Source organism: Bactrocera tryoni, chromosome 4 (genome assembly GCF_016617805.1).
Source record: "Bactrocera tryoni isolate S06 chromosome 4, CSIRO_BtryS06_freeze2, whole genome shotgun sequence".
In the NCBI taxonomy this organism is placed as follows: domain Eukaryota; kingdom Metazoa; phylum Arthropoda; class Insecta; order Diptera; family Tephritidae; genus Bactrocera; species Bactrocera tryoni.
In genome coordinates, this window is record NC_052502.1 from 75,860,595 (window position 1) to 75,888,470 (window position 27,876).

The 27,876-nt window shown below is 36.7% G+C and overlaps 2 protein-coding genes across 8 annotated transcripts in view; one reads left to right on the forward strand and one right to left on the reverse strand.

The window, feature by feature from the left end:
- Positions 1–27,799, reverse strand: LOC120774146 (high affinity cationic amino acid transporter 1). 6 transcript variants are annotated; one of them, XM_040103551.1, is made up of 14 exons: positions 27,066–27,664; positions 23,311–24,502; positions 5,546–5,671; positions 3,357–3,510; positions 3,163–3,294; positions 2,971–3,069; positions 2,643–2,851; positions 2,378–2,549; positions 2,130–2,313; positions 1,485–2,065; positions 1,164–1,329; positions 840–1,056; positions 655–769; positions 1–586 (listed from the first exon to the last, which is right to left on the reverse strand). In XM_040103551.1, the coding sequence occupies exons 2-14, from the start codon at positions 23,344–23,346 to the stop codon at positions 408–410; spliced, it is 2,370 nt and encodes a 789-aa protein (XP_039959485.1). In that variant the 5' UTR covers positions 23,347–24,502; positions 27,066–27,664; the 3' UTR covers positions 1–407. The 6 variants fall into 6 exon arrangements, with proteins under 6 accessions (XP_039959485.1, XP_039959484.1, XP_039959482.1 ...); XM_040103550.1 differs by lacking the exon at positions 27,066–27,664 and adding an exon at positions 27,707–27,799 and having other exon boundaries at positions 408–586; positions 23,311–24,268; XM_040103548.1 differs by lacking the exon at positions 27,066–27,664 and adding an exon at positions 27,707–27,799 and having other exon boundaries at positions 408–586; positions 23,311–24,365.
- LOC120774150 overlaps positions 878–27,876 on the forward strand; it is a 58,465-nt gene continuing 31,466 nt past the window's right edge. Inside the window, exons 1-2 of one of the 2 annotated variants that reach the window (XM_040103556.1) lie at positions 881–960; positions 25,896–25,913. In XM_040103556.1, the coding sequence (XP_039959490.1) occupies positions 919–960; positions 25,896–25,913 (60 nt within the window). In that variant the 5' untranslated portion in view covers positions 881–918. Of the gene's footprint in view, positions 961–25,895; positions 25,914–27,876 lie in introns of both variants that reach the window. The other variant, XM_040103557.1, reaches the window with a different exon arrangement.

Here is a 27,876-nt window from a genome sequence, read left to right on the forward strand (position 1 = left end):
TAATATAATTTTAAATTTTTTGTTATTGTAAATTACTTGACGCTATATACATTTATGTAACTTAAAGTTCCTGCGTTAAGAACTCGAAAAAGGAATCACAAAAATTGTTTTTTTTTGTTCACAATCGAAAACTGAAATCGCACTCATTGCATATATTTGTTTTCATTTAGTTTTTACTAATTTCTTTAATATCATAACAATTTTCAAGTATTAATAACTTTTTACTAAATTTTTTTACTTTTAGTATTTTTTTTTAACTCATTCTTATTGTTTACGCGTGTATAATACAGACCTAGTGCATTTTTCTCCTTCATAAATCTTTCGAACTTTTGTTAATTATTTTAATTTTCGTTTAGTTGGAATATTTCTAATTAAATACATTTAGTTTTTACTTTTGCCTGCTACTTTTAATCATCCCACGTGGGGAATTGCGTCTCATCGATGAACATGGTGAATTTGCCATCGCTGCCTGTTGTTGCTGTTGTGGAATTCGCTGTTGTATTTCTTGTACTAGTGGAATTTTTTGTTTGTGGTTGTTTTGAAGAATTGCTTTCAGTTGCTTTGGAATAATTTGTGTTGGAGCGTTCTGAAATTAACACAAAGAAAAATTTAATTTACAAAAAAAGCAAGAAACAAATTTCTTGTCGAACTCACTTGTAGTTGCTGTGGTCTGTTTTGCCCGTGTATCCTTTGTAGCCCAAACAGGCTCATTGCTTTGATTCATATACGTTGGCTGATCCCACACGGCCTTCTCCTCAACATTTTTACTCTGCAAAAAATTGTTAAAAAAATAAATATTTATTTTTCTTTCTCTGTTTGTCTCATTCTAGTGCACGTACATAGTCCTTATCGACATGCAGTTCTATCTCATCAGTCGTCTGTTCGAGTGTGCTATGCGTTATGCCATAGTAGAAGTACATGATGAAGCCCAGAGTCATCCAGATGGTGAATCTAACTAAGGTGAGTATGCTTAATTTAAATATTAAATAAATATTAACGGTTATGGCAATTGTTGGAATAAATGGAAGTCCCGGCGTTAGGAATGCGAGCGCATATCTAAGACAAATGAAATAAGAAGACAAAATTTAAACATTTTGTACTTGTGTGTGTGCGTGTTTGTTTGCGTTTGGCATAAATTAATGCAAATAAGTAATATTATTTACCTATTTTGTGGTTGTCTTGATATAATTAATAGTATCACAAATATGCCAATGAACAAAATGAAATAAATGAATGCGGCGAAGCCACCGGACCAGCCAATGGCCGCAAACAGATCCAAGAAGAATATGAGACCGAACATGATTCCAACAAGTTTCGTGACATACATGCCTGTTTGTGAAAATAATATAGATAATAATAAAAAAGCAACAATTTCGAAAAGTCTATGAGTAAATGTTGTGCTACCATAAAATTATGTGAAGATTTTAAGACACTATTAAGTACAGTTACATGACTAAAAACCAACAAATCAAATGCATACATACCACTTTCCGCTGTGGCTTGGCCGGGATTGATCCATGGAAAGAAGCCGGGACATAGGTACGCATAATCGTGTATTTTGCGCGATACGAAATTTAGACCCATTGTATCGAAGGCGGTTGCTTGGCCGGTCGGTCCAGTTGGCGCGCCATGCACACTACCATAGAATTTGTTCTCCGAACGATCGGACACGAGAAATTGATCATCGCGTCCTAGGTAGCCCTCTGGACTCTCATCGATGAACGAGTCATCCGAATCGGACATGCCACGCGTAACGCGTTTTATTGTTAATTTGTTCGACGGCAACACTTCGGCGGTGGTAGCGCTCGGATCCGTTGCCGTGCCCGGCGCCAGCGGTGTGCGCAGCTGTGCCGGCAGCAGCTCAACCAGCGACGTGCTGTGCGGTTGGTAGCGCAACACCAGCACGCAGGTGGAGACCAGCGTGTAGGCGAGCAGTGTGCCGATGGACATCATTTCAACGAGTATCTCCAAACGCACCGTGAGCGCAACTAGCGCAGCTGCAATACCGCTACCAATGGTCGCCAAACCCGGCACATTCGTGCGTTGCCACAGTTGTGAGAGTTGCCTGGAGAGCGTACAAAAATAAAGCATGACACCAAATGCATAATATATCAGCGCGTCTACAGTACCTGAATATGAGCCCATCTTGCGCCATTGCATAAATCACGCGTGGCATTGGAAACATGGAGCCGAACATTGCCACGGATAGCCCAGCGGTGGCGCCCACAGCGACAATGGCGCGACATTTCGGTGCGCCCACGTAAGACCACATTTGCACCAACGCCGCGCCGGCGCTAATGTGGTCGTAGGGCACTGCAAGCAAATTAAAGTTGAATGATTCGACACAAAGTCAGCAAATATTATGCAACAGGCTTACCAACTAGTGTTAAGACTAAACTAACGCTCACATACGCAAACAGAACGATCACTAGTGAGCCAACAATAGCTTTCGGTATGCTCTTCTGCGGGTTGTGCGCCTCCTCACCGGTGGTGGCTATAATATCGAAACCGATGAAAGCATAAAAGCAGGTCGCAGCACCCGAGAACACCTGTAACAGGATGTAAAAGCACAAGCACTTTAAAATCCTTCATGTCCTGCAGTGATTGGTTTTTTATAAGCCATCATTTTTCTTGCAACTTACACCACTCCAGCCATATGGCAAGAAGCCTTGATGCTCCGTCCAAGTGCTGGTGTCAACATAAAATAAACCGGCTGCCATCACGAATACCCATGTCGCGAGATTTATGGCATTCAATGTATGATTGAATATCACCGATTTACTCGCCCCCATCGCCAATACGCAGGTCATAATCAACGCTATGCCGAATGCTATAAAATCGGGTGGCTTACCTAGTGGTGGATGAGTCAGAGATGGTAGTTATGATAAATGTTCGTTTAGTTTTAAGTGCTAATAAAATCAAATGAGCACAAATTAAAGCATATTGAAAACGAATGCATTTAAGTCTTACCGAATATGGTGCCGACTGTATCGCCGATTCCGTTCGCTATTGCGCCGCCGGTTAGCGAATCGAAACTCGAACTTAAAGCACACGCACAGGCACTTGTTCCTGTTAGGGAATAATAATTCAGTTTATTCAATATTAAACTAAATGAAACGCCTCATTGGAGTTATGAGAATTTAAATCGCGTGCTTTGCTTACCTATTAAATATTCCAATATCATGTTCCAGCCAATGATGAACGCTACAAACTCGCCCACCGCTACATATGAGTACATATAAGCTGAACCGGAAGTGTGTGGCACGCGTACGCCGAACTCGGCATAGCAGGCACCTAAAAGAAACACGAACGGTATTTTAATTGTTGTATGCTGTGTGAGCTGTGTATTTTCCTACCGGAAAAAATGCTTGCCACCGCTGCAATGATAAAACTAATGATCACACCGGGTCCGGCGAGATTTTTCGCCACCATACCCGCAACCAGGTACATACCAGTGCCGCAACATGAGCCAACGCCCAGCGATGTTAAGTCCAATGTGTTGAGGCATTTCTATGCAAGGAAGAGAAAATATATTTGAGCATCTTGGTGCAAAATTTCAGAGTGGCACTAAAGCGCACCAAGTACTGCTGGCTAGAATTTTAAGGGTATTAAAAGAGGTATTCCTAAAATAACCTAATGTTCTTTGAGACTATCCGCGATTTGATGCGAGCCAGGGACGAAAGGCTTCACCTAAGCACTGACTCAGGCACAGTGCTTGCTTTTCTTATATAGCCAACTGCCAGCTAGCTTCCTGCGCATTTACCGCTTGACTTTCAAATCACACAAAATCGCGGCGCGAAAGTCACTCAAGCACTGGCCAGGCACGATACTTGCTTTACTTATATAGCCAACTGGCAGCTAGCTTCCCGGGAATTTACCGCGTGACTTTCAAATCACACAACATCGCGACGCGAGAGTCGCCCAAGCACTGGCCAGGCACGGTGCTTGCTTTACTTATATAGCCAACTGCCAGCTAGCTTCCCGCGAATTTACCGCGTGACTTTCAAATCACACAACATCGCGGCGCGAGAGTCATCCAAGCACTGGCCAGGCACGGTGCTTGCTTTACTTATATAGCCAACTGCCAGCTAGCTTCCCGCGAATTTGCCGCGTGACTTTCAAATCACACAACATCGCCGCGCGAGAGTCATCCAAGCACTGGCCAGGCACGGTGCTTGCTTTAATTATATAGCCAACTGCCAGCTAGCTTTCCGCGAATTTGCCGCTTGACTTTCAAATCACACAACATCGCGGCGCGAAAGTCACCCAAGCACTGACCAGGCACGGTGCTTGATTTACTTATATAGCCAACTGGCAGCTAGCTTCCCGCGAATTTGCCGCGTGACTTTCAAATCACACAACATCGCCGCGCGAGAGTCATCCAAGCACTGGCCAGGCACGGTGCTTGCTTTAATTATATAGCCAACTGCCAGCTAGCTTCCCGCGAATTTGCCGCGTGACTTTCAAATCACACAACATCGCGACGCGAGAGTCGCCCAAGCACTGGCCAGGCACGGTGCTTGCTTTACTTATATAGCCAACTGCCAGCTAGCTTCCCGCGAATTTACCGCGTGACTTTCAAATCACACAACATCGCGGCGCGAGAGTCATCCAAGCACTGGCCAGGCACGGTGCTTGCTTTAATTATATAGCCAACTGCCAGCTAGCTTCCCGCGAATTTGCCGCTTGACTTTCAAATCACACAACATCGCCGCGCGAGAGTCATCCAAGCACTGGCCAGGCACGGTGCTTGCTTTAATTATATAGCCAACTGCCAGCTAGCTTCCCGCGAATTTACCGCGTGACTTTCAAATCACACAACATCGCGGCGCGAGAGTCATCCAAGCACTGGCCAGGCACGGTGCTTGCTTTACTTATATAGCCAACTGCTAGCTGGCTTCCCGCGAATTTACCGCGTGACTTTCAAATCACACAACATCGCCGCGCGAGAGTCATCCAAGCACTGGCCAGGCACGGTGCTTGCTTTAATTATATAGCCAACTGCCAGCTAGCTTCCCGCGAATTTGCAGCTTGACTTTCAAATCACCCGCTTGACTTTCAAATCACACAACATCGCGGCGCGAAAGTCACCCAAGCACTGGCCAGGCACTGTGCTTGCTTTACTTATATAGCCAACTGGCAGCTAGCTTCCCCGCGAATTTGCCGCGTGACTTTCAAATCACACGGTGCCTGCTTATATAGCCAACTGGCAGCCGGATCCCCTGAAGCCATCTTGTGACTTCCAAAGCACATTACCATGAGCGGCGAGAGTCACATAAGTACTGGTCAGACACTGGCCTTTTTAGAAAAGCGTAGAGTGGAAGAATAGGATCGGGAATTTTCGGAAAATCTTTTAGTGTTCTGTACTAGCGACTGTGCAAAGTCTTGTAAGTTTATGCATTAGAACCCAAAATAAACATGGAAAGTATGGAATAGAAAGAACGGAGCCGAAAATTCAAAAATCTCTTTAACCCCAAAAACGGAGCTATATAAGCTCTCTTTATGTAACCATTATTATAAACGAATTATGTAAATTAATATTTACCGTTAATTTGGGCATTGTTGGCTGCGCACTGCCATCCTGCAGCTGCTTCACATCTTTGGTGCGTATTAGCTTTGGTATTAGAGTTGTTGTTGTGACACCGGGCGGTAAAGGAATCTTAAATTTGATCTGCAAATAAACGCAAAAGGCTGTAAAATGTGGAATAAACGCGTACGTGAATAAAAAATTTAATTATGAAAAAATAGTCAACTTAAACGGTCGGTGCGGCGGTGCGTATGGGCAACGGAAACAACGGAAAAAATGAAGCTTAGAAATTAAAAAGTTATTAACTATCAAGGACACTTCAAGTCATTTGCCATTTGAGCATCATTAGCAGAAGCCTACGCAAACGCGCACACACACACAAAAGCAAGCACTTTGCACTTCTATTAACACTTTAGTCAATTGGCCCACTTGTTGTCAGCGCTTGCACACACAAGTATATTTATAGTTATGCGCCCATTGTCTGATGGAATTGAGAAAAAATGTAGATTTACAACAATAACAGTAAAAGCAAAAAAAAAACGCATACTATATAAATATACCCTACACAAATATAAAAGTTTCCATACAAGAACTTGATTTTGATCGGTCAGGTTGCATGGCAACTGTAAGCTATAGTGATTCGATATCGGTAGTTCCGACAAATGAGAAGCTTCTTGGGGAGAAAAAGATGTGTGCAAAATTTGTCTCAAAAACTGAGGGTATGCACAGACGTACAGACTTTAAGACAAACGACCGTCGACTCGGCCCGTTACGCTGATCATTTATATATTTCTGTGTACTCCATGGCATATTCGTGGGTATATTCTGTTATAGGTCATACATATAAATATCTATGTAAGTCTCTTATAAAGTGAAGGAGAACACTTTTGCATACATATCTACATGTTTATTTAAATGTGTGCCACACACACACACACACACGTCCGAGCGCGTGCGGCACTTTAATCGATATTTGCAACAAGTACCACTCAACATAAATGGTGTTGCTGCTGCCAGCGCCAACGCTGTCTGTGCCGCTGTTGCTAAATGCTACCGCACGCCTCCTCGCCGTCATCCTGCAACCGCATACGAGTATGTTGTTGTTTGTACATTTTTCCTCGGTTGCGTGCTTATGTCCTTTTGTGGAAAATGTCAGGGTTAGCTCAGCGCTGAACGGCTTTTCGCCGTACTGGCTGCTTACAGCTGTTGAGCCAAGCAAATCCTATGCATATTCTTGTTAGCGATAATTAGAAAGCGAATCAAGATTCTCGCACAAGTATTACAAGAATTTTAAAATGTAGCTAATTAATTGGAATATTATGTAAATAAAGCTGTTAGAGCATTAGTGATTAGGGCGATTCCTAAATTAGTTTCTTTGGTCGTGGCGTATGAGTATGCGCAGCTGGTCGGCCATTTCTTTTGTGGTGCGTTCGTTTCAATATCGTAGAATAGTTGTACTTTGCGTATTTTCTTAAGAGCTTTCAGCTTAAATGTTTAATTTTAGAATTTCACAAGGAAATTTTAACTTGAATATTTTCCGAACTACATTCCATCAAGTCATCTGTCTGAAATTTTTCAGTTGAAACTCCGCAAATCAGGCTAAAACATATGTGTTGTGCAGGGTTTGTCCGGAAAGTAATAGACTGACTTCTTTCCGCCGCGACTGTACTTCAGAGCGTGCGCGCATCGACTGGATTCGATAGAGGGCGTTCCTAGCTAACAAACGAACGGCTCGTCAGCACAGATGTGGCCTCCCGGACGTTTTTTTGTTTCCTTGCCTGAAAAGGCCAATGAAAGGGGATCCAAGCAGCATGCACCTTGGCTCTCAAGGCTATTCCGGAAAATGCCTTCCAAAACGCCTTCAATGCTTGGAAATCGCACTGCCAGTGTTGCATCGACGCAAAAGGAGCCTATTTTGAAAGTTTTTAAAGAATTGTAACAATTGAATCAATACATTTTTTTAAATCGACTCAGTCCTATTACTTTCCGGACAAACCCTGTAAGAAATGTGAATGTTCAGAAGAGAATCGGGTCAAAATAAACGGAACGGACCCGATTCTTTATCCGTACAAGAATATTCAACTCAGCAGCATTACGCTAAAGTATTTGTTGTATATTTACTGCCACTACAACAGCAACAACAGATTTTTAGTCGAAATGACAAAGCACTTAAAAGGATTATAGTCGTTTGGGTTGTCATATTCGTGATACGACGAGTATCAAAAAAATGTATACAGCTGGTCATAATAGTATAGGCCGCTTTAAACATCCCTATCCCTCAAACCATGTCAAAACGTGCCCTGCCCTGGACCTGCACAGTCAAGATAAGCATCAAATCAGCAACTAAAAGGAGTCTACAAGGTGCATTCCAAAGTAAACAGGACTTTATGAATCTAGCGCCCCCTGGTGGCGCCATCTATATGTCGACTGGTGTATTTCCAAATTTAGATTCATAAAGTCCTGTTTGCTTTGGAACGCACCTTGGATATATAGAATGCGGTAATTTCTCAGACCTTAAATTAATCTATAAAGTGATTATCTTCTTTGAAGCTTTTGTGCCATTTGTTTGTGCCGTTATTTTGATTTTTTTGTTTTCACTGCTGTTGTTGACGTGGTTTTTAAACAACATGAATAGGAAAAAAATTTGAAATTATGATGGGGGTTTAAGGGGGGTTGCAAAAAATAGCCGCAGACGCGGGAAAAGCAATATAAAATAAAATAAATGGAAAATAATAATAAATCACACACACACACACTTATACACATATAATACGCACACTAATACACTTTATGTGTGAAGGTTTTGAAAAATATTAAGAGAATTTAAAGCTATTGCTGCTGTAGCTGTGTGAGCTAGCCAAGCGACGCTTTGCCAATCAACCTTCACCAGCGACACCAGCTACACAGCAACAACCACAATTGATGGCGCTTATCTTCTGCTTCGTTGGCTACGCGCTCGTTTGGACCAGCTGTTCGTTAGGACGGTCGATTGGACATTTGTTGCTGCCAGTATTGCCAAAGACATTTAGACGGTTGGTGGTTGATGCGGCTGGAAATCTGCAGGAGTTTATATTATATATGTATGAATACTGAGGTATGTAGTACCGCAGGTATGCTTGTCGAACGAACTACAATGCATCCCTAACGTCGGTACTAAACTTTCGGGATTCGCTTGTTACTGGAATATCATACAAAATAACCATTATTAGGCCTCTAAATCTGTACTAGAAGTTCGCTCAAGCTTCTCCTACCATTTGCAATATCAGAAGGAGATCCAACCAGTAGCTCTTACCTTTCTAGTCATAAACGGTTTTTGGTTTTATTATGAGTCAGTCATAATTCAGAATTTAACATATAGAAATCATATTCAATGGTATTTTGAAAAATCCCGAAATTTTTTAAAAAAATTTGTACACTTTATGGATCGGTCATTGCATAGAATTTAGTGAAAATAAATCAGCTTGAAAGATATTCTAAAAAATCCCGAGATTTCGGGATGGACCTTTTTCAAAATCCCGAAATTTAAACGATTTTGTCCACTTTATGGGTCGGTCATAACATAAATTTTAATGAATATAACTCACGTGGAAAGATATTCTAAAAAAACCCGAAATGTCGTAATTGACTTTTCTCAAAATCCCGAAATTTAAACAATTTTGTGTACTTTATGGGTCGCTCATAACATAAATTTTAATGAATATAACTCATGTTGAAAGATATTCTAAAAAAATCCCGAGATTTCGGGATTGACCTTTTTCAAAATCCGAACTTTTCGGGATTCACAAATTAATCCCGTAAATATTGGTTATAATATATTGTCGTTTGGACATTTGCTGGCTCATTTGGTGGTACGCTTGACCGGAAACGCATCACCGCCACATTTTTTCAGTCAACTTTTTAAGTCAACAGCACATAGCCGTCATATCCGTTGCACCCGCATAGCTTCATGTGTATATACATACATACATACATATGTATGCACGTACTTCGCATCCGGCCAATGTTGCGCCTGTAAGCTCTTGGCTAGTACGCGGAAGTAAAAGGATAAAATGTTTTGCAATTCAGCATCTCAGCATCCTAAATTTCCAAGCTCCCGGGTCATTTCATATTTACTGTGCAGCATTGTCTGCGTTTGCCTTGCATGTCCTTCGTGATTTTTTTATTGTTTAGCTGTATTGAGTGTAAATTGCAAAACAACTTCATTTAACTTGCTCTGATATATGTACATATGTATGTCTGTATAAGAGTATAGCAGTATAAAGGACCTTTGACTTTTTTTTAGTGTTTTTTTGACATTTCTCTTTTATCTTTTTCGTCCTTATCAACTTAAAGGGATGTAAAATAAATTATGTTTTTGTAATTACAATGCGACAGCACTTAATTGAGTTCTTATCAATTACATGGCATCGCAGCGGAAATAAAGCTTACAAAGTGCAATAAAAGAGAGAGGGGGCGACAGCGAGATGCAAAATAACAAAAAAGTTACACAAATCACAAAAGCAACAGATAATAGAGCTCGATGTGCAAGATGTTAACCAGAAATAAGTAAAAAAAATAGAACTGAAATAAAGTTCATGGGCGTATTTGGGGCCATTATGCAAGCTGTCGCCATTTGCAACAGAGATTAGAAGGTCAACGGGGGCATACAAGCACCACCACACACAAAACTCATTCATTTGAATTATACATGAGCATGTATGCACTTGTGGGCTGTTTACTGTACATGTAACCCACAGACACATACACAGGAATTTGTGTAACGAAATGATGTCCTTCAATGTCTCGAGTGGACCATTCGCTTTTGTTTCGTTTCATTCGGTGTGAGACTTCAGCTGGTAAATGCTTAATACGCCCTTACGTCTGAAGTGCCTTTACTTAATTAAACGTCGCTTTTACTGCAGAGATTTCGTATTATTTTAATCGACTAGAAATCGTTTTAATTAGATTATGCTCACACAATGGCTGTGGAAATTAGTTTTGTAAAAAATAGATTATATTCATATAAGTATATTCAAAATCTCAGTTTCGGACGGCACGCTCGGGAGCTCTTAAGAAACAATAGCTTAACAGCGCACAATTAAGAAAGCACTTTGCGGTTAGCAATTTGGTTTGAAGGTGCCTAAAGCAGTCAGTAAGAGAGCAGCTGTTGCAGCATCCGCTGGAAATTTATGAAACACAATGCGTAACACGATTATCACATTTTCGCCGTTGAAAAGGAGTAAATATTGAAGTAGTCAGCCAGCTTTACATTGTACATCAATCAGGAGAAAGCTACTTTAATCATGGATTCTGCCGCTTTCTTTCTGCTTGCTTTAGTTTTAGTCCGTTTGTTGATTTGTCATCGCTGTAAAATTTGGTTATTTCTTTCTGGCAGAAAGTTTAAGCTATTCCTCCGTTAGAAAATTCTGTGCATACATACATACGTCTAGTTGATTTTCAGTTTTCTATTAAGTGTACAGGATTTGTCCGGAAAGTAATAGGACTGAGTCGATTTAAAAAAATTTATTGAACCAATCTATCTATCTAATCTATCGTCTCAAAATACATGCTTTTCATTGGCCTTTTCAGGCAAGGAAACAAAAAAAGTCATCTGGGCCACATCGGCCTTAGTTACGTAGCTGTTCATAAGAAAGGCGGTGTGAGCCGGGGCGTTGTCGTGGTGCAAGATTCAATCGGCTGCGATGTGTTGTCGGACCCGATTGACCCTTCGTTTGAGTCTCTTGAAGACTTCCACGTAAAACTTGGTGTTGTGAGTTGTCCAGGAGGAAAAAATTCATTGTGGACAATGCCTTTGATGTCAAAAAAGACAATGAGCATCGTTTTCACGAAGTCGCAGGCCTCCCAGCATGGTCTTCATCAGTGATCTCTTCCCGGCCTTCCAAAAAGCCCTGCTGCCACCGAAACACACCACTTCTTGCTAAGGCAACATCTTGGTAAGCCTGCTTGATCATATCAAACGTCTCTGTCGCAGATTTACCGAGTTTCATACAAAATTTTTTCACGTACCTCTGCTCTAACGAAGCCTGCATTTTCGGCTTGCACCAGTCACAGAAACACGTCGCTCGAAAATGTTTGTCCTGACTCTCCAGGTGCTCGCATGCAACCGCTCGATCATTAGCTAGGAGTACAGTACAGTCGGCAGGCTCCGAAGTACATTCGCGGCGTAAGAAAATCAGTTCTATTACTTTCCCGACAAACTCTGTGTATAGTATATAAATGCTTAGTGTGACGAGGTGAGTCGATTTAGCCAGGTACGCATCCTTATCCGTCTGTTTGTCCCTCGCTTTTTTAGATATCATGTTTTCCTGCACCTGTTAAGGGCCTGTGAAATTTGCAGACTTATTTAACAAATTTCCATATTGTCCACCCACAGACGGCTGGCAACCCTGCTATTGACTTTTTCGAATATTCAAACTTCATTAAGCGTTCTTTTGAAAACTATTTTCCTCATACTTTCTAATTCCTCGTTTATTATACCCATTCTACTGCACTTGTCAATCCAACTGTGATGTCCTTTCATTATGTCTTTGGCCTAAAAGCTAAACTGCGCAAGTGACCTTTAGCGGTTGCACGTGATTGTTGGACGATTTAGCTTATTCCCAATAGTTACATGAAGGAAGTATTGCATATATGTATATATGTACATATATTTATCAACATATATGTATGGAGTATATATGCCATATATCGAAAATATATACACTTTTGATGTCACATATACTGTGACGGCGCTGTTATTGGCAACCACGTTCCGAATAAGCGAAACAGCACGTGCTGAAGTTTCGGGAAAAAGGAAATGTAGAAGTTTGAAAGTCGCAAAGTATTAAGATAGCAAAGTTCAGTGTTAAAAGCAAGTTAAATTTATGTTTTTAAAAATTTTACAGTGTATAAAAGTAAATTTAATAAGTGTAGTTTCCAATTTTGTGATCAACACTGTCCAAATATTTTTGTTGTGTACGTATGCATAAAATACACAACCTAGAAATGTCAATACCAGCTAGAAAACATAGTTGCTTGCCTAGCGTTTACCTTTTTTTTTTATAATTTTCCCCATTTCCCTACTATTTCTTTCGGCAGATTTTTTTTTTTTTTTGATTTTAGAAAGAATTCTGAAAATCATTGAAAAAATTTGTTAGCATGACAGTTAAACACAAGGGAGACATGATGCATTTACCAAGCAACCAATACTTGTGAAGATGCAAGGGCAAAGCAATTGACTCTAACATGTACGGATATCCTATTTGTCCCCGGAAAAAATGATGCGCCCAGCAGTATTGAGCTATTCCAAATACATGCATATATACACATACATACACACACACATATATATATATATATATAGAATCAAGAATTTCTTTAGTGAGCCCTGGTGTCTACTAAGTAGTGCTCTTATTTAGCCCTCACATGCACACGAGTGCTTCAAATATTTATGTGTATATATATATAAATAAGTAGGTAGGTCCTTTAGGGAAGTGTATGAACCGACACATAAATATTTGAAGCACTCGTGTGCATGTGAGGGCTAAATAAGAGCACTACTTAGTAGACACCAGGGCTCACTAAAGAAATTCTTGGCGAAATTTGTAATTTCACAGCTGTCAAGTGCAAGTGAAGTTTTTCAAGTGCCTTATGATAGCAAAGCGACGTGCTTAGCCATAAGAACGGAAAAGTCGTAAAAATGTGGAAATGCAAGCAAAACTGAAGTATGGAAAAAAATTTTTGATATTTAATACAGGTTAAATTTCCGGCTATCAAAAAGCACCTCTACCAGGACTACTAACGGCGGCATGTTACTGAGCTTGAGGTTTTTGGCTAGCAGCAATTTCTGTTTCTTATTGGATCCTCTCTTTAACTCATTTCAGACAGAGAGTCAGAGAGCGCTTTGAGTTGCGCGAGAGTTAAGCAAACGAGAGTGAAGATAGAACCATCGATCTAACGAAGAGGTGACATTCAATGGGTTATAACCACTTACAAGTCAAGAAAAACGAGTATTCTGTGAATGTTTTTTTTTTGTGAATTGTGAATGTTTTTTTATTTTTTGAATTATTTTTGAAAAAATTTAGAATTTTTTTAGTTGAATTCGTAGCCGATCTCCGATCTAATCTCCGAAAAAGGTGTCTGGCGGTGAGGAAGATGTCGCTGCTTTCAATTGTCTCAAATCCTAATTTTATTATCATTATAGATGAATACAAGAAGTTTTTGATATTTGACAAAATGACCGTAACCAAAAAAATGTGGTTTCTATGAAAAATCGATTTCATTTCCATGAAATCTTTATTACAGAGTGGCTTACAAATCGGAGTTATTATCAAAAATCTTATTCCTTCGATCATATATGACAACATATCTAAAAAGGTCTGGTGAGAATTTTAAGTCGTTTGGTCCATGCGTTTCGGAGATATTTTTGTGATATCTTCGAAACTATTTCCAAATGCACACCGGGACATATTATGCAAAAAAATCGGTTTTATGAAACTTATATATTTAAGTGAATATAACCTCTTAAATCAATATAAACATTAAGTTTTCATAAACATGTTTAAAACAGAGTACGGCATCTTATTCTCCGTGCAACATATTGCTTCAAACTAAGCATTAAAAAAGCTTTTTCGAAAGACTTTGTTGCCAAAACCTCTGCACATGGCGAAAAATATGCTCGTAAACTCTGAAATTTCATTTAACGGTGGCAAACCATGTTGTGGAAAGAAAACAGGAAACCAGTTAGGCACGAGCACATAACTTAAATTTGCAGAAAAGAAATTATCAATGAATTGATGGCAACAATAAAAAATACAACATTAACAGCTATACACAAATAAATATTAACAAAAAAAGCGACAAACTACCAGGCAATCGTAAAAGCCATAAACGTAATAACCACAAAAATAGTGGTAAGAAAAACACACGCGCACACGTGCACCACCACTCGACAAAGCAACAATCGACCCGAACAGGCTTTGTCGGCACAGCATTGTTGCTTCTTGGCTTTGAGTGGCAATGCCACCATTTTGTCAATCCCCTGCTTGTCTAAGCTGTCATTTGTATTTGTGACTCCCCCACTTTGATTGCTGTCATCGATGACGTTTCGTTTGCGGCGCTTCTTCTGCTTATAACTGTTTGTGTTGTATGATGGTTCTACGTTATATTTATATGCCATGCTTTTGGCGGGCACTTATTGTTGTTGTTTGTAAAGATTGTTGTTTACTTTGCACTGCTGTTACAAATGTGTTGTTTTTCTTTTGGCATTGCGTGTTGCTCTTGACGCTGTAGCAATGACACGAAAGGATGTTCGTACACTCATAATTTTACTTATGTACACATACAGTGCCTTACACGAGTGTGTGCCGAATTTGGCGGTGGCGTTGTTCTTCAAAGTTAATAAAAAGGCTTTTTAGGGCTCTTTAGTCTAAAAGTAAGATTCTGCAGACTGTAATTTATAAGGGAAGGTTTACGTAAGGCAACATTTACAGCCAAATTTGCTAATTTCAGATCGAAATGTTTTTAAATGACCTCGAAATAAAGAAAACCAATCTAAATTGTGTAAGAAACTTAGGGTTTTCTAACCATCGCTCAAAGGGTATATACCGGTATACCAGAGCCGTCTGTTTTCTATTCTTTCATCAGGTGGTGTAATGAGGTAATTTTTAGTGAAATATAAATGTATATGTACGTGTCGTATTGAAGCTCGAAATTTCATTAAAATATCTATAATTAGGCTTCACAAAATCACTAACGATAATATTACGTTACTGTTTTTCCTACGGCGAAGCTGTGGACCGTGTACTTCTCAAATAAAACCACCTTCGAAGTTCATATCCGATCGCCTTTATGCTACTTGCTATCAGAGTTTCTTCTAGACACCCTTGACCTTCTGTTTTAGCGGCAAAAAAAATGTTAAAGAACGCTGCCGAATTTACAGTCTTTGGCGGTATGAAAATTTTAGTTCGTCCGGATTACGTAGGAATGACTGCGCGCCATCCGTCAAGGTTCCTGCCTAAAATTGGAACTTGACTATTCAGAGCGTTAACTTCGGCAACCAAGATTTCATCGAAAATTTTCCAATTTATATGCATGCGTTTGCACTTTTATGTGACAAACAGTGTATGTATCCTTGTATGAAAATAATTTTCGCGCACAATTTCGGTTAGTTCTGCGTAGTAGTTTTGGCGCTTTCGTGCGCTAATATTTACTCGTTCGTTACTACTACATTGCTTATTTTTCGTGTGCTCAAAAGCAAATTAAATACCATTCGGACACGCGCATGTTTTCGCTTAAACGACATTTATAGGCAAATTTCCTTAATACCAACGAAGCATTTCCTTCGCACAACTTTTTATGTGCGCTTTTGGCGATTTTTATTTTAATTATAATAATTTTGTAAACGCCCAATATTTTTTTTTAACTCAAAATGCTTTTCTGTTTACAATTTTAAAGTAAATTTAAAAAATGTACGTATATTGGGTAGTCGAAAAAGTCTTTTCGGATTTTGTCACCAGATGTCGTTCTATATCTCCAGGGCTACCAATCACGTTGTGGCATACCATATAGTGTTGGAAAGGTGAGATTTTAAGCTTCATTTAATCAGAAACAAAATAAATTCGGGGAAGTTGAAAAAATGTTACAACTGTTCAAAAATGAGTGATAATAATGAAGAAATTCGCCATATTTTGAAATTTTTGTATAAAAAAGGGAAAAGTACCACGCAAGCCACCAAAGAAATTTGTGAAATTTACGCAGACGATGCTGTATCAGTTAGGTAGCACAACAATGGTTCATCGTCACCATTCTGGAAATTTCGAAATTTCGATTTACACTGATGGAATATGTCTCTAGCGGAAAAATAGCAAGAAGTGGTCGACCAAACTGGTACATATTGTTTTTTTTTATTTTTATTTTTTTGTTTTTATTTATTAGTATAAATATAAAAAAATAAGTTAAAGTTTGATTAGAAATACGAAAAGACTTTTTCGACTACCCCATAAACATATATTTATTTGTTCGCCAAAATAGTTTGTGAAACTATTTGTAATAATTTAAAAATATAATCTCAAAACCTAACCTAAAATTTTGTCCCGCGATAAGTGGGAGGAGTTTCAATCTAGATTCATAGAAACCAATACTCGTGAGCTTAAAAGCATATAATGTATATGTGACCTGGTCTACGAAAAGGGAGCTAACGTGCGAAAACTAGTTTTCTGGGAAAAGCTGTTAAAAATAATCGTCAGTTTCTCGTTATCTCATTAATTGTTCTCCTTATTTGACACCTAAGCTCCCATTCCGTAGACCAGGTCACATATATACATATACAAATGGATAGTGTGAAAAATCAGAGACCCTCAAATTAATCACCTTCTATGGAGACCTTGGTCAATAAAAAAATCGGAAAGCGTAACTTTCTTTGTTTTGGAACGAAAGGAACCGGGTTTCGGAAAATAAGCCAAAAATACCCGACAAATTGGTACTGCTGATGCAAATCACCCAATTTTCGAAATATGAGGCTGTTATAGATAGAAATACTTTGCCAATAATATGCTGCAATTGTACGAAAAGGCAAAGAGCACGTGTCAAAGGAACCTCACAACCCTTTATATGTGAGAGAGAGTTTTTTTCATATGCGAAGTTGCCGCTGCTACTTCTTTCTTGTACGAACATAAGAATGTAATACGACCAAAAACGTAATGTACGACTTGTAATGTCAGCAGTAATGATAATTATGAACGGAACAGACAACCAACTGTCACATTAAGCGTTTGCTTACTCACCGTTCTCTGCTGTGTGAAATTCAGCGATGAAAACTTGAGTAGAACTCGCAACTTTGGTCTACCCTTGTCTACACGCTGCACTAACGGAATAAAACCGTCAACAGTAAACCGTCAACAGGCGTTATAAAAAAGCAAAGAGCATAAGGAAGGAAGCAACGCATCGAACGTGCTCCTTTTCAGCGCGAATGCGAAGCACAGCCGGAGGTGTGAAATGAGTGACTGCGAGTGTTGGCGTAAAAGACTGCGAAAAAGTCGAAAATTGCAGGGTGTCTTAATTGAATGTTTTCGTTCTTTCAATTACTAACAAACATACACACACACTCACAACCACATAGAAACATACACACCCACAAACACACATTAACCAGTCGACAGGGCGTCAAATGCACGTGGGGAGGCGCCAACTCTCAGGCACGTAAACTTGGCAGAATTCCGCGTGTTCTTTGATGGCATATGAATGTAGAGTAAATGGATAGCGTAAAAATACTTCAACAGCGCAGTAAGGTGTACCCTATGAACGAACACTGTGATTATTTTATGAGAAAATGAGAAATTGAAAAAATTAAATATTTGGGGTGAAGCCGAGTTATGAAGAAGCCTCTTAATTAAATTGAAGTGAATACGAAAGAGGCAGAGTTGAAAATCTAGCAATTGATATGCGGGAAACGCTAAATTTATGGAGAAAATATGCTCTTGACATTGAAAACTAGAAAAAGCTTTCACTTCGGTTGTGCCGAACTTAAAATCCCCTTACAGCATATCTTATAGCATAAAAGGTTATGATCTCTTGATTTTGATCGATCAGTTGGCATGTCAGCTATATGATATACCGGTCTGACCAACGTTGACGGCTGCTCGAGAAGACTTTCGATGGCGTGTTGGAAGCTTAGAAGACATTTGTTTATAGCAAACGGCGGATATAAAGTAAAATCAGTGGTTGGGCCGCTATAATGAAATATCGATGCTTCCACCGCGGACTATCCTCGCTCAACTCCTTCAATTCCACTTAACTTCATATGAGCACCCTTCATAATTGAAATATTTACTAAAGCTCAGTCGTAGGGATAATAATAAAAATAATTTGCACTAGAATGCAAAATGGCTCGCCAAGTGGAAAAATAATCCGAGAAAACTAACCGACCACTTGCATATACTTATCCATACATACATATGTTTGTGTACTCCAAACAATTTTGAAAAGTGCAAGAGAAAAGTTTTCCGATTACGCAATCTGCATTACACATAAATCAGCATTTCTTATCCCGACTTGCCAACCCCTCACATTACACTGCACCCAATATACACATACATATATGCATGCATACATATATGCATATGTACACATGTATACTGTGTTTGAAGGGGGTGTGCGGAGGAACAGACGTATAAATAAAGTGATGCATGATAATTGACTAAGTGCGGAGCGAATGAGTGGGCGTTGAAATGCAAACAATGACAGTCACAAAAATAAACTAATGCATGTCATACATACACATATGTACATACACAAACATACACTTACATGAGCATGTGTTGGTTACAGCTTGTCGAGTATGCTTGTGTTTGGCTGGGCAGGATGTACATAGTGTGTTCATAATACGTGCTTTATTGGCTTTAGGCATGGCATATTAAGGCCATTCGACTTTTTCTTGGAACATCGAAATGAAATAAAAGCTCATGCTGTTTGCTGCACTTAATTTGCGCTATTATCGTAATATTTCACTGCATTGTTTTAAAGTAAAAGTTACGGCATATTTTTCGCATTTATTTTCTTTCCACTTTCTTTTAATTTTTGAAGTTATTATTTTTAATCCAGCAAAGTAAAGTTTTTGCTGCCTTTGAAATTGTTCACTTGGCTTAAAAGTTTGCTCAAGGATACTTGTTAATTTGTGTTAAAATGGGTGTTAAAAACTCGAATTTTAAATTAAAAAAAAAAAATATTACTTGGTTTTCAGGTTTCAAAATTTTAAAACTTTATTTTTAAAAAGTTGGTTTTTTCCAATTTTGTTTTTGTAATTTTAAAATGTTAAAAATTCGAATTTCAAATAAAAAAAATTTAATTACTTAGTTTTCAGTTTTCTATTTATTATTTTAAAAGAAATTCAATTTTAATTACAAAATTACTTAGTTATCCGTTTTCGAAATTTTAAAACTTTATTCCGAAAAAAATTTTAACTTAAATTTTTTAATTTAAAATGTTAAAAATTCGAATTTCAAATCAAAACATTTTAATTTCTTAGTTTTCAGTTTTCGATTTATTATTTTAAAAAAGTTTCAATTTTAATTAAAAATAATTACTTAGTTTACAGGTTTCGAAATTTGAAAATTTACAGTTTTCGATTTATTATTTTAAAAAAGTTTTAACTTAAATTTTTTTTCTAATTTAAAATGTTAAAAATTCGAATTTCAAATCAAAACATTTTAATTACTTAGTTTTCAGTTTTCGATTTATTATTTTAAGAGTTTCAATTTTATTTTTTTTTATTAAATGTTTTAACTTCAATTTTTTTTTTAATTTAGAATTTTAAAAATTCGAATTTCAAATCAAAAAATTTTAGTCTCTTAGATTTCAGTTTTCGATTTATTATTTTAAAAAAGTTTCAGTTGTAAAATTTTTAAAATTTTTCTTCTTTTAGCTCTCAGTTTTAGAAATATAAAATTTTTAAATATTTCTTTATTTTAATTTTTTCAAAGATCCAAATTTAGTTTACAATAGTGGCTCGAAAAGTACTCAACCTGGTGTATTAAACTAGAAAACCGCTCATTATTCTCTATTCTACTGGATCGCGTTAAAAATTAAATATTCATTTTTAAAATTTTAATGTTTTCAATACTAAATTTTAGAAAAAAAATTTTTTTAAATATACATATGTACTTATGTATATATATTTTGAAATTGTTAAAAGTCTCAAAATTGGCTTAGCTTCGTTTTAATGATACGACATAAAAAAAATAGAATCGCATCTATGTATTTTGATTAAGATCGTCTCGATTTTTGAGATCAGATGTTTGCTAGATTGCGACTGGCTAGAGCAAGTTATAAGCGCTTCAACTATAGTTTTACAAGTAAATACAACGCGATTAGAAGATGAATTTATGACACTTAAACGAAGCCAAGGCGCCAAAAACATACATATGTAGTACATATTTCGGAGGTCCATGAATTTGCCGTCTGTCGAAATAGACTTTAGTTTACCCACTATATTTCTTGTCCGTTATTACATTTACAAGCACTTTAATCTTTATGATTTCCATAAAAAGCAATATTTCCAAGGAAATGTATGTTAAGGGGTTGCCACATTTAGACCGATTTTGGTACAAGCTGAATTAAATAGCTGACATTTTATATCATTTTCAGGGAAGCATAGACACCTTTCTGTGAAATATTCACATTTCAAATTGCGATTTTGTTTTTTTTTTTTTGGTGAAAAGGGTTGCCAGGTTTTTATGTAAATTCACATGTATTACGCAAAAATATGATCTGAATCATTATCAGCAGCTGATACATCCCCACATTCACAAATGCAAAAAAAAGGCACGATAATGACGAGAAAAATTACAATAAAGTCTAAGGCGCGCACATACCATACATATGTATGCTTTTACAACTCTTCACACATAACTCTCTGTACATGCATATACATACATATGTATCTCTCACATCGTTCATCCTGATATTTTTGGAACATTTCGCATGCGTTGTTGTTATTGTGCTCAACATGTTTGTGCATTCAAAAGGACATTATCTTGACTAAGACAGAAAGCCGAAACGAGCTGCTCGTTCGTAAGGGGGCGGGTGTTGAAGCGCTGAAGTTTCATTATAGCTATACGCAATCGAACATGAATACGTAAGGATTGCTGTCAATCTACACACACACACAGACGCATGTGTAAACAACAACCCCCTAATGCATGTAGGGATACACGCCTGTATGTACATATGTATATTGTATATATTTCTGAAGATGTATGCGTGTGTGTGTGAGTGGGTGCGTACGCTGGTGTTTGTTACTGCTGGCTCCTGTGTTGCCACACTTTAACCGAAAAAACCGCAACGACAGCATGGTGTGAACGCACAATTTGTAAATGTAACGTATACGCCGTGTTGGCCCACTCACTAAGAACATTCTGGCCCAATTGTGCGTTGTGTTGGTGATGAGCGCACTTGGGATCGTTGGGGAAAACTTATCACTGCGTTGAGATGTTGAAAATGTCATAAATGTTTGCGAATGTGTATGTATATATGTATGTATACGAGTCGCATGCGTATTGTACCGAATAAATGACTTTAAGGGACAGCGAGTGACTTGTACAGCTTGCATGACTTGAATGACCGACAGACGTATAACAGAAAGTGATTCACAGTTAAATTTATTTCTCCTCGTAATATTCACATATGAAGGTATTTATGTATGTACATACATACATGTGCGTGTGTAAGTAAATATTTGCATGCCATTGAGTTTTGTGGAAATCATTTTTGATTTTATTGCTGTGATAATTTTCAAGTTTTTTTTTATTTCAATGTTTAATTAAATTATTAATATTATTTGTTATTAAAAAATTCTGGAAGTTTTGCTCTTTCAAAAATTATTAAATTAAACATTGATTTTTACCAGTTCGGTATTAATTTGGCAGTGAAGGAAAGAAATCAAGTCCATAGGGTTTTTAATGGGCTCGTCGATTTTTTTATCATAATGGCAGTTGTCATTTTAATATTTCTGAGTGTCGAACAACAGAGTTAAAATTTAAATAAAACTTATAGAACTTTCTGTCAGAATATTCATCCTAAATGTATGCTACATTTTATTTTTCCGTTGCAGAAACTATTAGTAAATAGCATATTTTTCAGAAATCCAATAAAATAATGGTCAGATTATGATGGCCCGACAAAGAGAATACCAAAATCGCTAAAAAATTGCATATCTAGCTTTTCAGGCTTTCGCTTTGCTATACTGTATTCAGTTATCATTCTCTTAGACCCAAAAAGGGCTGAAAACAAAAAGGTCTGTAACGCCGCGAACGTAGTTTCAGCTCAGCTTATTTTGTTTTTGTCTTTTTAATTTTTTTTTTTAAATGATGCAAAATTTGAGCAGCAAACCCCCCATAAATTATGTTTCTGCGTTCTCCGCTGCACCTTGTCATGCTGAAAATTTATAAAGCTGTAACTTTAAAGGGTCTCCGGTATTTCCTTCTGGGTATTACAAACAACGACAATCTTAATATACGCTGATCAGGGTATATTAGTCTTCTACACAGATTTACCCTAAATGTATGCTAGCATTTATTATTGGGATGCAATAGATATTGGAAAATTATCATTCTCTAAAGCTTAAAAAAGCTAAAAACAAACATACAGTTAATTTAAAAATATATATATATACATAGTCGAAAAAGTCTTTTCGTATTTCTAATGAAACTTCAACTTATTTCTTTATATTTATACTAGGCCATTAAAATCTGTCCAATATTTCTTCGGACTTCTGAAAAAATATGCCATTTTCTAATAATTACTGCAATCGAAAAATAAAATGTAGCATACATTTAGGATAACAGAAGAATAATTTTTAATGAATATCTTGATAGAATGTTGAAGCATACATTTTGGATGAATATGCTAAGAAAAAGTTCTATTAGTTTAAAAGAAAGGAATCTGCTTTCAATCTATCTATAAATTTATAAAACATCGTGTTAAGAAAAATATATTTTTTTTTATAAAAAAAATAAGCAAACACCATTATTTGTTAAAAATAGCAAGCTTTAGAAATAATCAATAAAAATATATAGGCAGATAAGTATAGATAGCCTATTGATGCCTATTGATGCCTATTAATTTTGTTAAATTTTACAAATACAACCGAAGGGGAATAAATTCTCTTGTAATCATTATGTGCAGGCAAACTGATACATTGTATTTGGCTTACGCCTGCTGTTATGCGATAGCTTTAAAAATAACTCACAGTACGCAGTCTAAGCAATGCAAATATTCTATATAAAAATCTAAGTAAAATCGTTATTTACCCTTTCCGTTAATTGCAGCAAATCCGATGGCTTCATTGTTGCGCTTGTGGCCTGTCGGAATGTGCTTTTATTGCTTTATCGCGCTGTGGCTGCTGCAGTTACCACGGCTGGCACTGCCTCCACCTCCGCCTTGTTTTTGCTGTTGTTATGCTTTGTTCTTGCGCTTCGCGAGTTGCCACCACAAACCTCTCCGCGGGAGTGGTGCGCGCTGTTGCGTGCGGGTCTCACAGCAAGTCACCAGCTTTTGCGCTATTTTCACGTTGGTATTTTTACGACTTTTCCTACACTTTCGAATAGCTTTCACTGCTGTTACGCGAACACGAATACTGCGCTGCGCCCCGCTGCACCTACGGCTGCTTTGCGCTATTTTATCACTGCCACCTACTCAACTGCTTCTGTGGTCTGCAGCACTGCCTTTGCTATTATATAGGTACGCTCTTGCAATATCCTGCTTGACTTGCTGGGCGTTTCACTTGCAGCTTCCCCGCCTGCGCTGGACGTCCTTAACAGTTGTGTGACTGGCTTCTTTCCACCCGTCTATGCCTGGCCGACAAGGCCCTATGTGTGCGCGCGTATATGTGATTTCAATTGATTTTATGTGCAGCTGGCGACGTCATTGGCCGTATTCAACAGTTCTCCACCAGCACTTGGGCCAACACTACTACGACGACGACGATGACTACAGCTGTGACTGCGACGACGGCAGTGACGATGACAGCGACAGTGACAATGACAACGACGTTGGATTTGTTGTTGCTTTGAGCTGCTGTTGCTACTGCTACTCTTGTTTCGACTACTGCAGCTGTGCTTGGCGTTGCTTTTGTTATTGTTATTGTTGTTGTTGTGGTTTCGGTTATAGCATTCGTTGGCTTTTTTGAGCCTTAAATTAATCATTTCACATTTCGACGCCCATTCCCAATGACAATTTTGCTATTTTCTTTCCTGTGACTGTGCGCGTCTGCATGTAAAATGTGAAACAGGCAATTGACATGAAAAAAGCGTCCCCGTGCTTGACTTACATGCATACAGAGACAATTTAAAATGAAATTAAACTGCTAAAATACGGTGAAAGGAACGAAATATCAGTCACTTTATGGGCGTTAATTGTTTAATTTTATTTCACTTTATTTAGTTTAGTTTTCTTATTGGACGAATTTATATTTCCGGCGGACTCGACAGTTGCATAAGTTTTCTAAATTGGCAAAAAGAAGATTGCGCTTTTTTAATTCTTCTATTGATATTATTATGTTTTAAATTTCTATTAATTTAATCTTTATTTTATTATATTTATCTATTTTTCATTTTTCTATTTATATTATTTATTTATTATTTATTATTATTTTTTATTTTTATTTTTATTTTTTTTTCCTTTCATCTTTTAACTTTACATCAAGTCTTTTTTATTTGTATAGAAAATTGCTTTCTTTACTTGTAGCGATGGGCAAGTATGATAAGTGTGGGCTTGAGGTCTGGGGTTAATATTGGGTAGTCGAAAAAGTCTTTTCGTATTTCTAATCAAACTTCAACTTATAGTTTTTTTATATATAATTAGGATAAATTTTTGCCTTTTTTCGCTAAAGATTTCCATCAGTGTAAATCGAAATTTCGAAATTTCTAAAACGGAAGCGAGCAAACCATTGTTCCGCTACACGAACTTACGAACTGATACAGCATCGTCTCCGTAAACTTCACAAATTTCATTGGTGGCTTGCGTGGCATGCTTGCCGTTTTTATACAAAAATTTCAAAATATGGTGAATTTTTTCATTATTTTCACTCACTTTTGCACAGCTGTAACTTTTTTCAACTTCCCCGAATTTAATTTTTTTTAGGTTAAATGAAGCTTAAAATCTCATCTTTCCAACACTATATGGTATGACAAAATGGACATTGGAGATATACGACTGTAACGACATCTACATATTGACAAAATACGAAAATACTTTTTCGATTAACCAGTATAGCACCCGGAAAAATTAATAATTGTACATTTTTATATTATTTTTTTAATTAAAACTAAATGCAATAACACTTATTTATTTTTTTAAATAATAATTAAGTGATTTTATTTTATTATTTTTATGAACAAAAAATTTGAGATTATTTGGAATTAATATTAAAACTGAAAAAAAAATAAAATACAAATAAAAACAATTTTCTATACGAGAACTTTGATCGGTCAGTTTTAAGGCAGCTATATACATATATGCTGTAGCATAGAATTTATTAATTTTTAAGTACATTTATTTATTTTTTGTTTTCAAATGTAACTTTTCGTTTTATGTAGTTTTAGTTCTAGTTATTTTCTAGTTTTACATGTATTAATTTAATTTAAATAATTTCTTTATTTTTTACTTTGTTTTTTATTATTCTAAAATTAATAAAAATTATAAAAAATATTTAAAATAAATATCATAACTTTTTATAATTTTTTTTGTAATCTTTATTGTTTTTTTAAGAAAAATGTTCTCAAATATTTCTGCTGAAAATTTATATTTTAAACATTTATACTATATGGCAATTTAAGTATTTTCTTTATTTGATAATTTTTTTATTATTCTAAAATGAATATTTTTTTTATTTCAGAACCATTACGCAACTACGGTAAGTACAAAATTCATATTTTTATCCATATTCTTGTTTATACTTTTAGTTATTTTTAATTAAATTTTTATAAAGTTAGACAATAAGAAAATTTTTATTTTATTTTTTATATTTATTATTTTTTTTTTAATTTTTTTTTTTAAATTTTTTTTTATTTATCATTTTTATTTTATTTTTTATATATTTTATTTTTCCGATCTATTGATATTTTCTTATTATTATTTTACCTCAAATTTTATGTCAAAAAGTTATATTCTAAACATTTATGATTTTTTTTATATAATAGTTTGGAGTTACATGCATATCTTTTTATTTTTTATTATTTTACATATTATATGTACTTTATACATATATGTAAATGTACATATATTATTATACGTTTTACTATTGTATATTAAATTCCTTATTGTTATATTTTTTTTCCTTCATTTCCTTCATTGATATAATTTTTTCACTTCTATGTACAAACTTGTGCCTGGGCTTTCACATAAAGCGCTTAACATTAAAAAATTTAGTTGCCCAAACTAATATTTGTTTTTTTTTTTTCGTTTTTGTAAATTTGCATAATTCCGCAACAACCATCTATAGTATCGCCGTGCACCGTCAACCACCTACCGCCATTAATTCCGTACTTTTAAACTTCTTAAATACTATATGTATGTGTGTATATAATAGTATATGCCTTTTCACTTTTATACGTTTTACATTTTTTTATTACGCCTTGTCCGTCCTTTATGCCTGCGCGTGTAGTTTAATTTTATTTTTGTATGTTTTTTTTTATGGATACCTTCTGTCCACTGGCACTGCTGCGTTCACCTTCACTTTCACTACATTTAACTTTTTTCACGAATTTCGCCTGACTTCGATTTCGTTCCGCCAACCACTCGGCATCCACGCTGCTGCGTTATTGGTGCTGTGTCTGTCGCACAACTTCGCTTCCTTTCAATTTTTTTTTACTGTTACTCTTATAAATATGTATGTGGTGTGTACTGATTAAGGCGGGGGCGGCACTTTGCAATCGCTGGTCGATTGTAAGCGGAAAATATGCAAGAAAAACATTTTTTTCAAATAAATCGTATGGAAAACACCAGAGTTTTCAAATTTATTTCTAAATTTTTTTCGACATAAATTTTCATTTCACAAATTTTTTACTTTTTCGCAACGTCGTTTAAAAAGCGTAGAAATACTCCAAAAAATACATAAACACACACACTCTCGCATGCCGTATACACCAGCTAATTGTCTAACCGTTTCTGGTGTCTGCTGTTTCTATATTTTTCAACAACTCGAATGTGTGAATTGGTCGTTGTCAAATCTGGCCATTTGGTTGGTGTCTATTAGCGCACTGACTGAACGGTCGCCATGAATGATTGCAATTTACCGTTGTGTATATGTCGAAAACTTCACCTACACACACACAAAGGCACACTACGCGCTCTCTTTTCTTTACAAACAACCTCATGAGCCGCTCAATTCACACTCTAAAGAGTCCTTGCTCGGCTGTGGCAAAAGCTCCAACGCATCGTTCAACACACGCACAACATTTTGACAGCCGAACTAAAACGACGAAGTACTCGAGCCTTAAATACAAGCCATTACAAAAACAAAAGCACATACATATGCGCCGTAATATGTGTGTGTGTATGTATATGAGCAGTCAGTTGCTTGCCATATTTTATGAGCCTTAATTGCTTTCGACGGCCAAATATTTTTGCATTTAATATTATCACATTCACATATGGACTATGCAAGTTTAAAGAGATTTTCTATGCACATCGGTTACTTTACTTTACACTTTATATAAAATTTTCCGTTCTCGTTTCAAAAAGCAGTGTGACTTTGCTTTCACTTTACTTATCCGCAACTGTCATCCCTTTTCTTGTCTACTCAAGTTGCCATTTCACTCTGCCTGTGTGTATCGTTTCGACTTCATTGTATCCGCCAATGTCGCTCTGACATTGTG

Bases quoted from the DNA above. Each gene is read 5' to 3' on its own strand.
- LOC120774146 (XM_040103551.1), bottom strand. From the start codon at position 23,346: ATGAAGCCATCGGATTTGCTGCAATTAACGGAAAGG. The intron at 2,314-2,377 runs GTAAGCCTGTTG...ATTTGCTTGCAG, and splicing joins TTTAGTCTTAACACTAGTTG to TGCCCTACGACCACATTAGC. The intron at 587-654 runs GTGAGTTCGACA...TGTTAATTTCAG, and splicing joins ACAGACCACAGCAACTACAA to AACGCTCCAACACAAATTAT.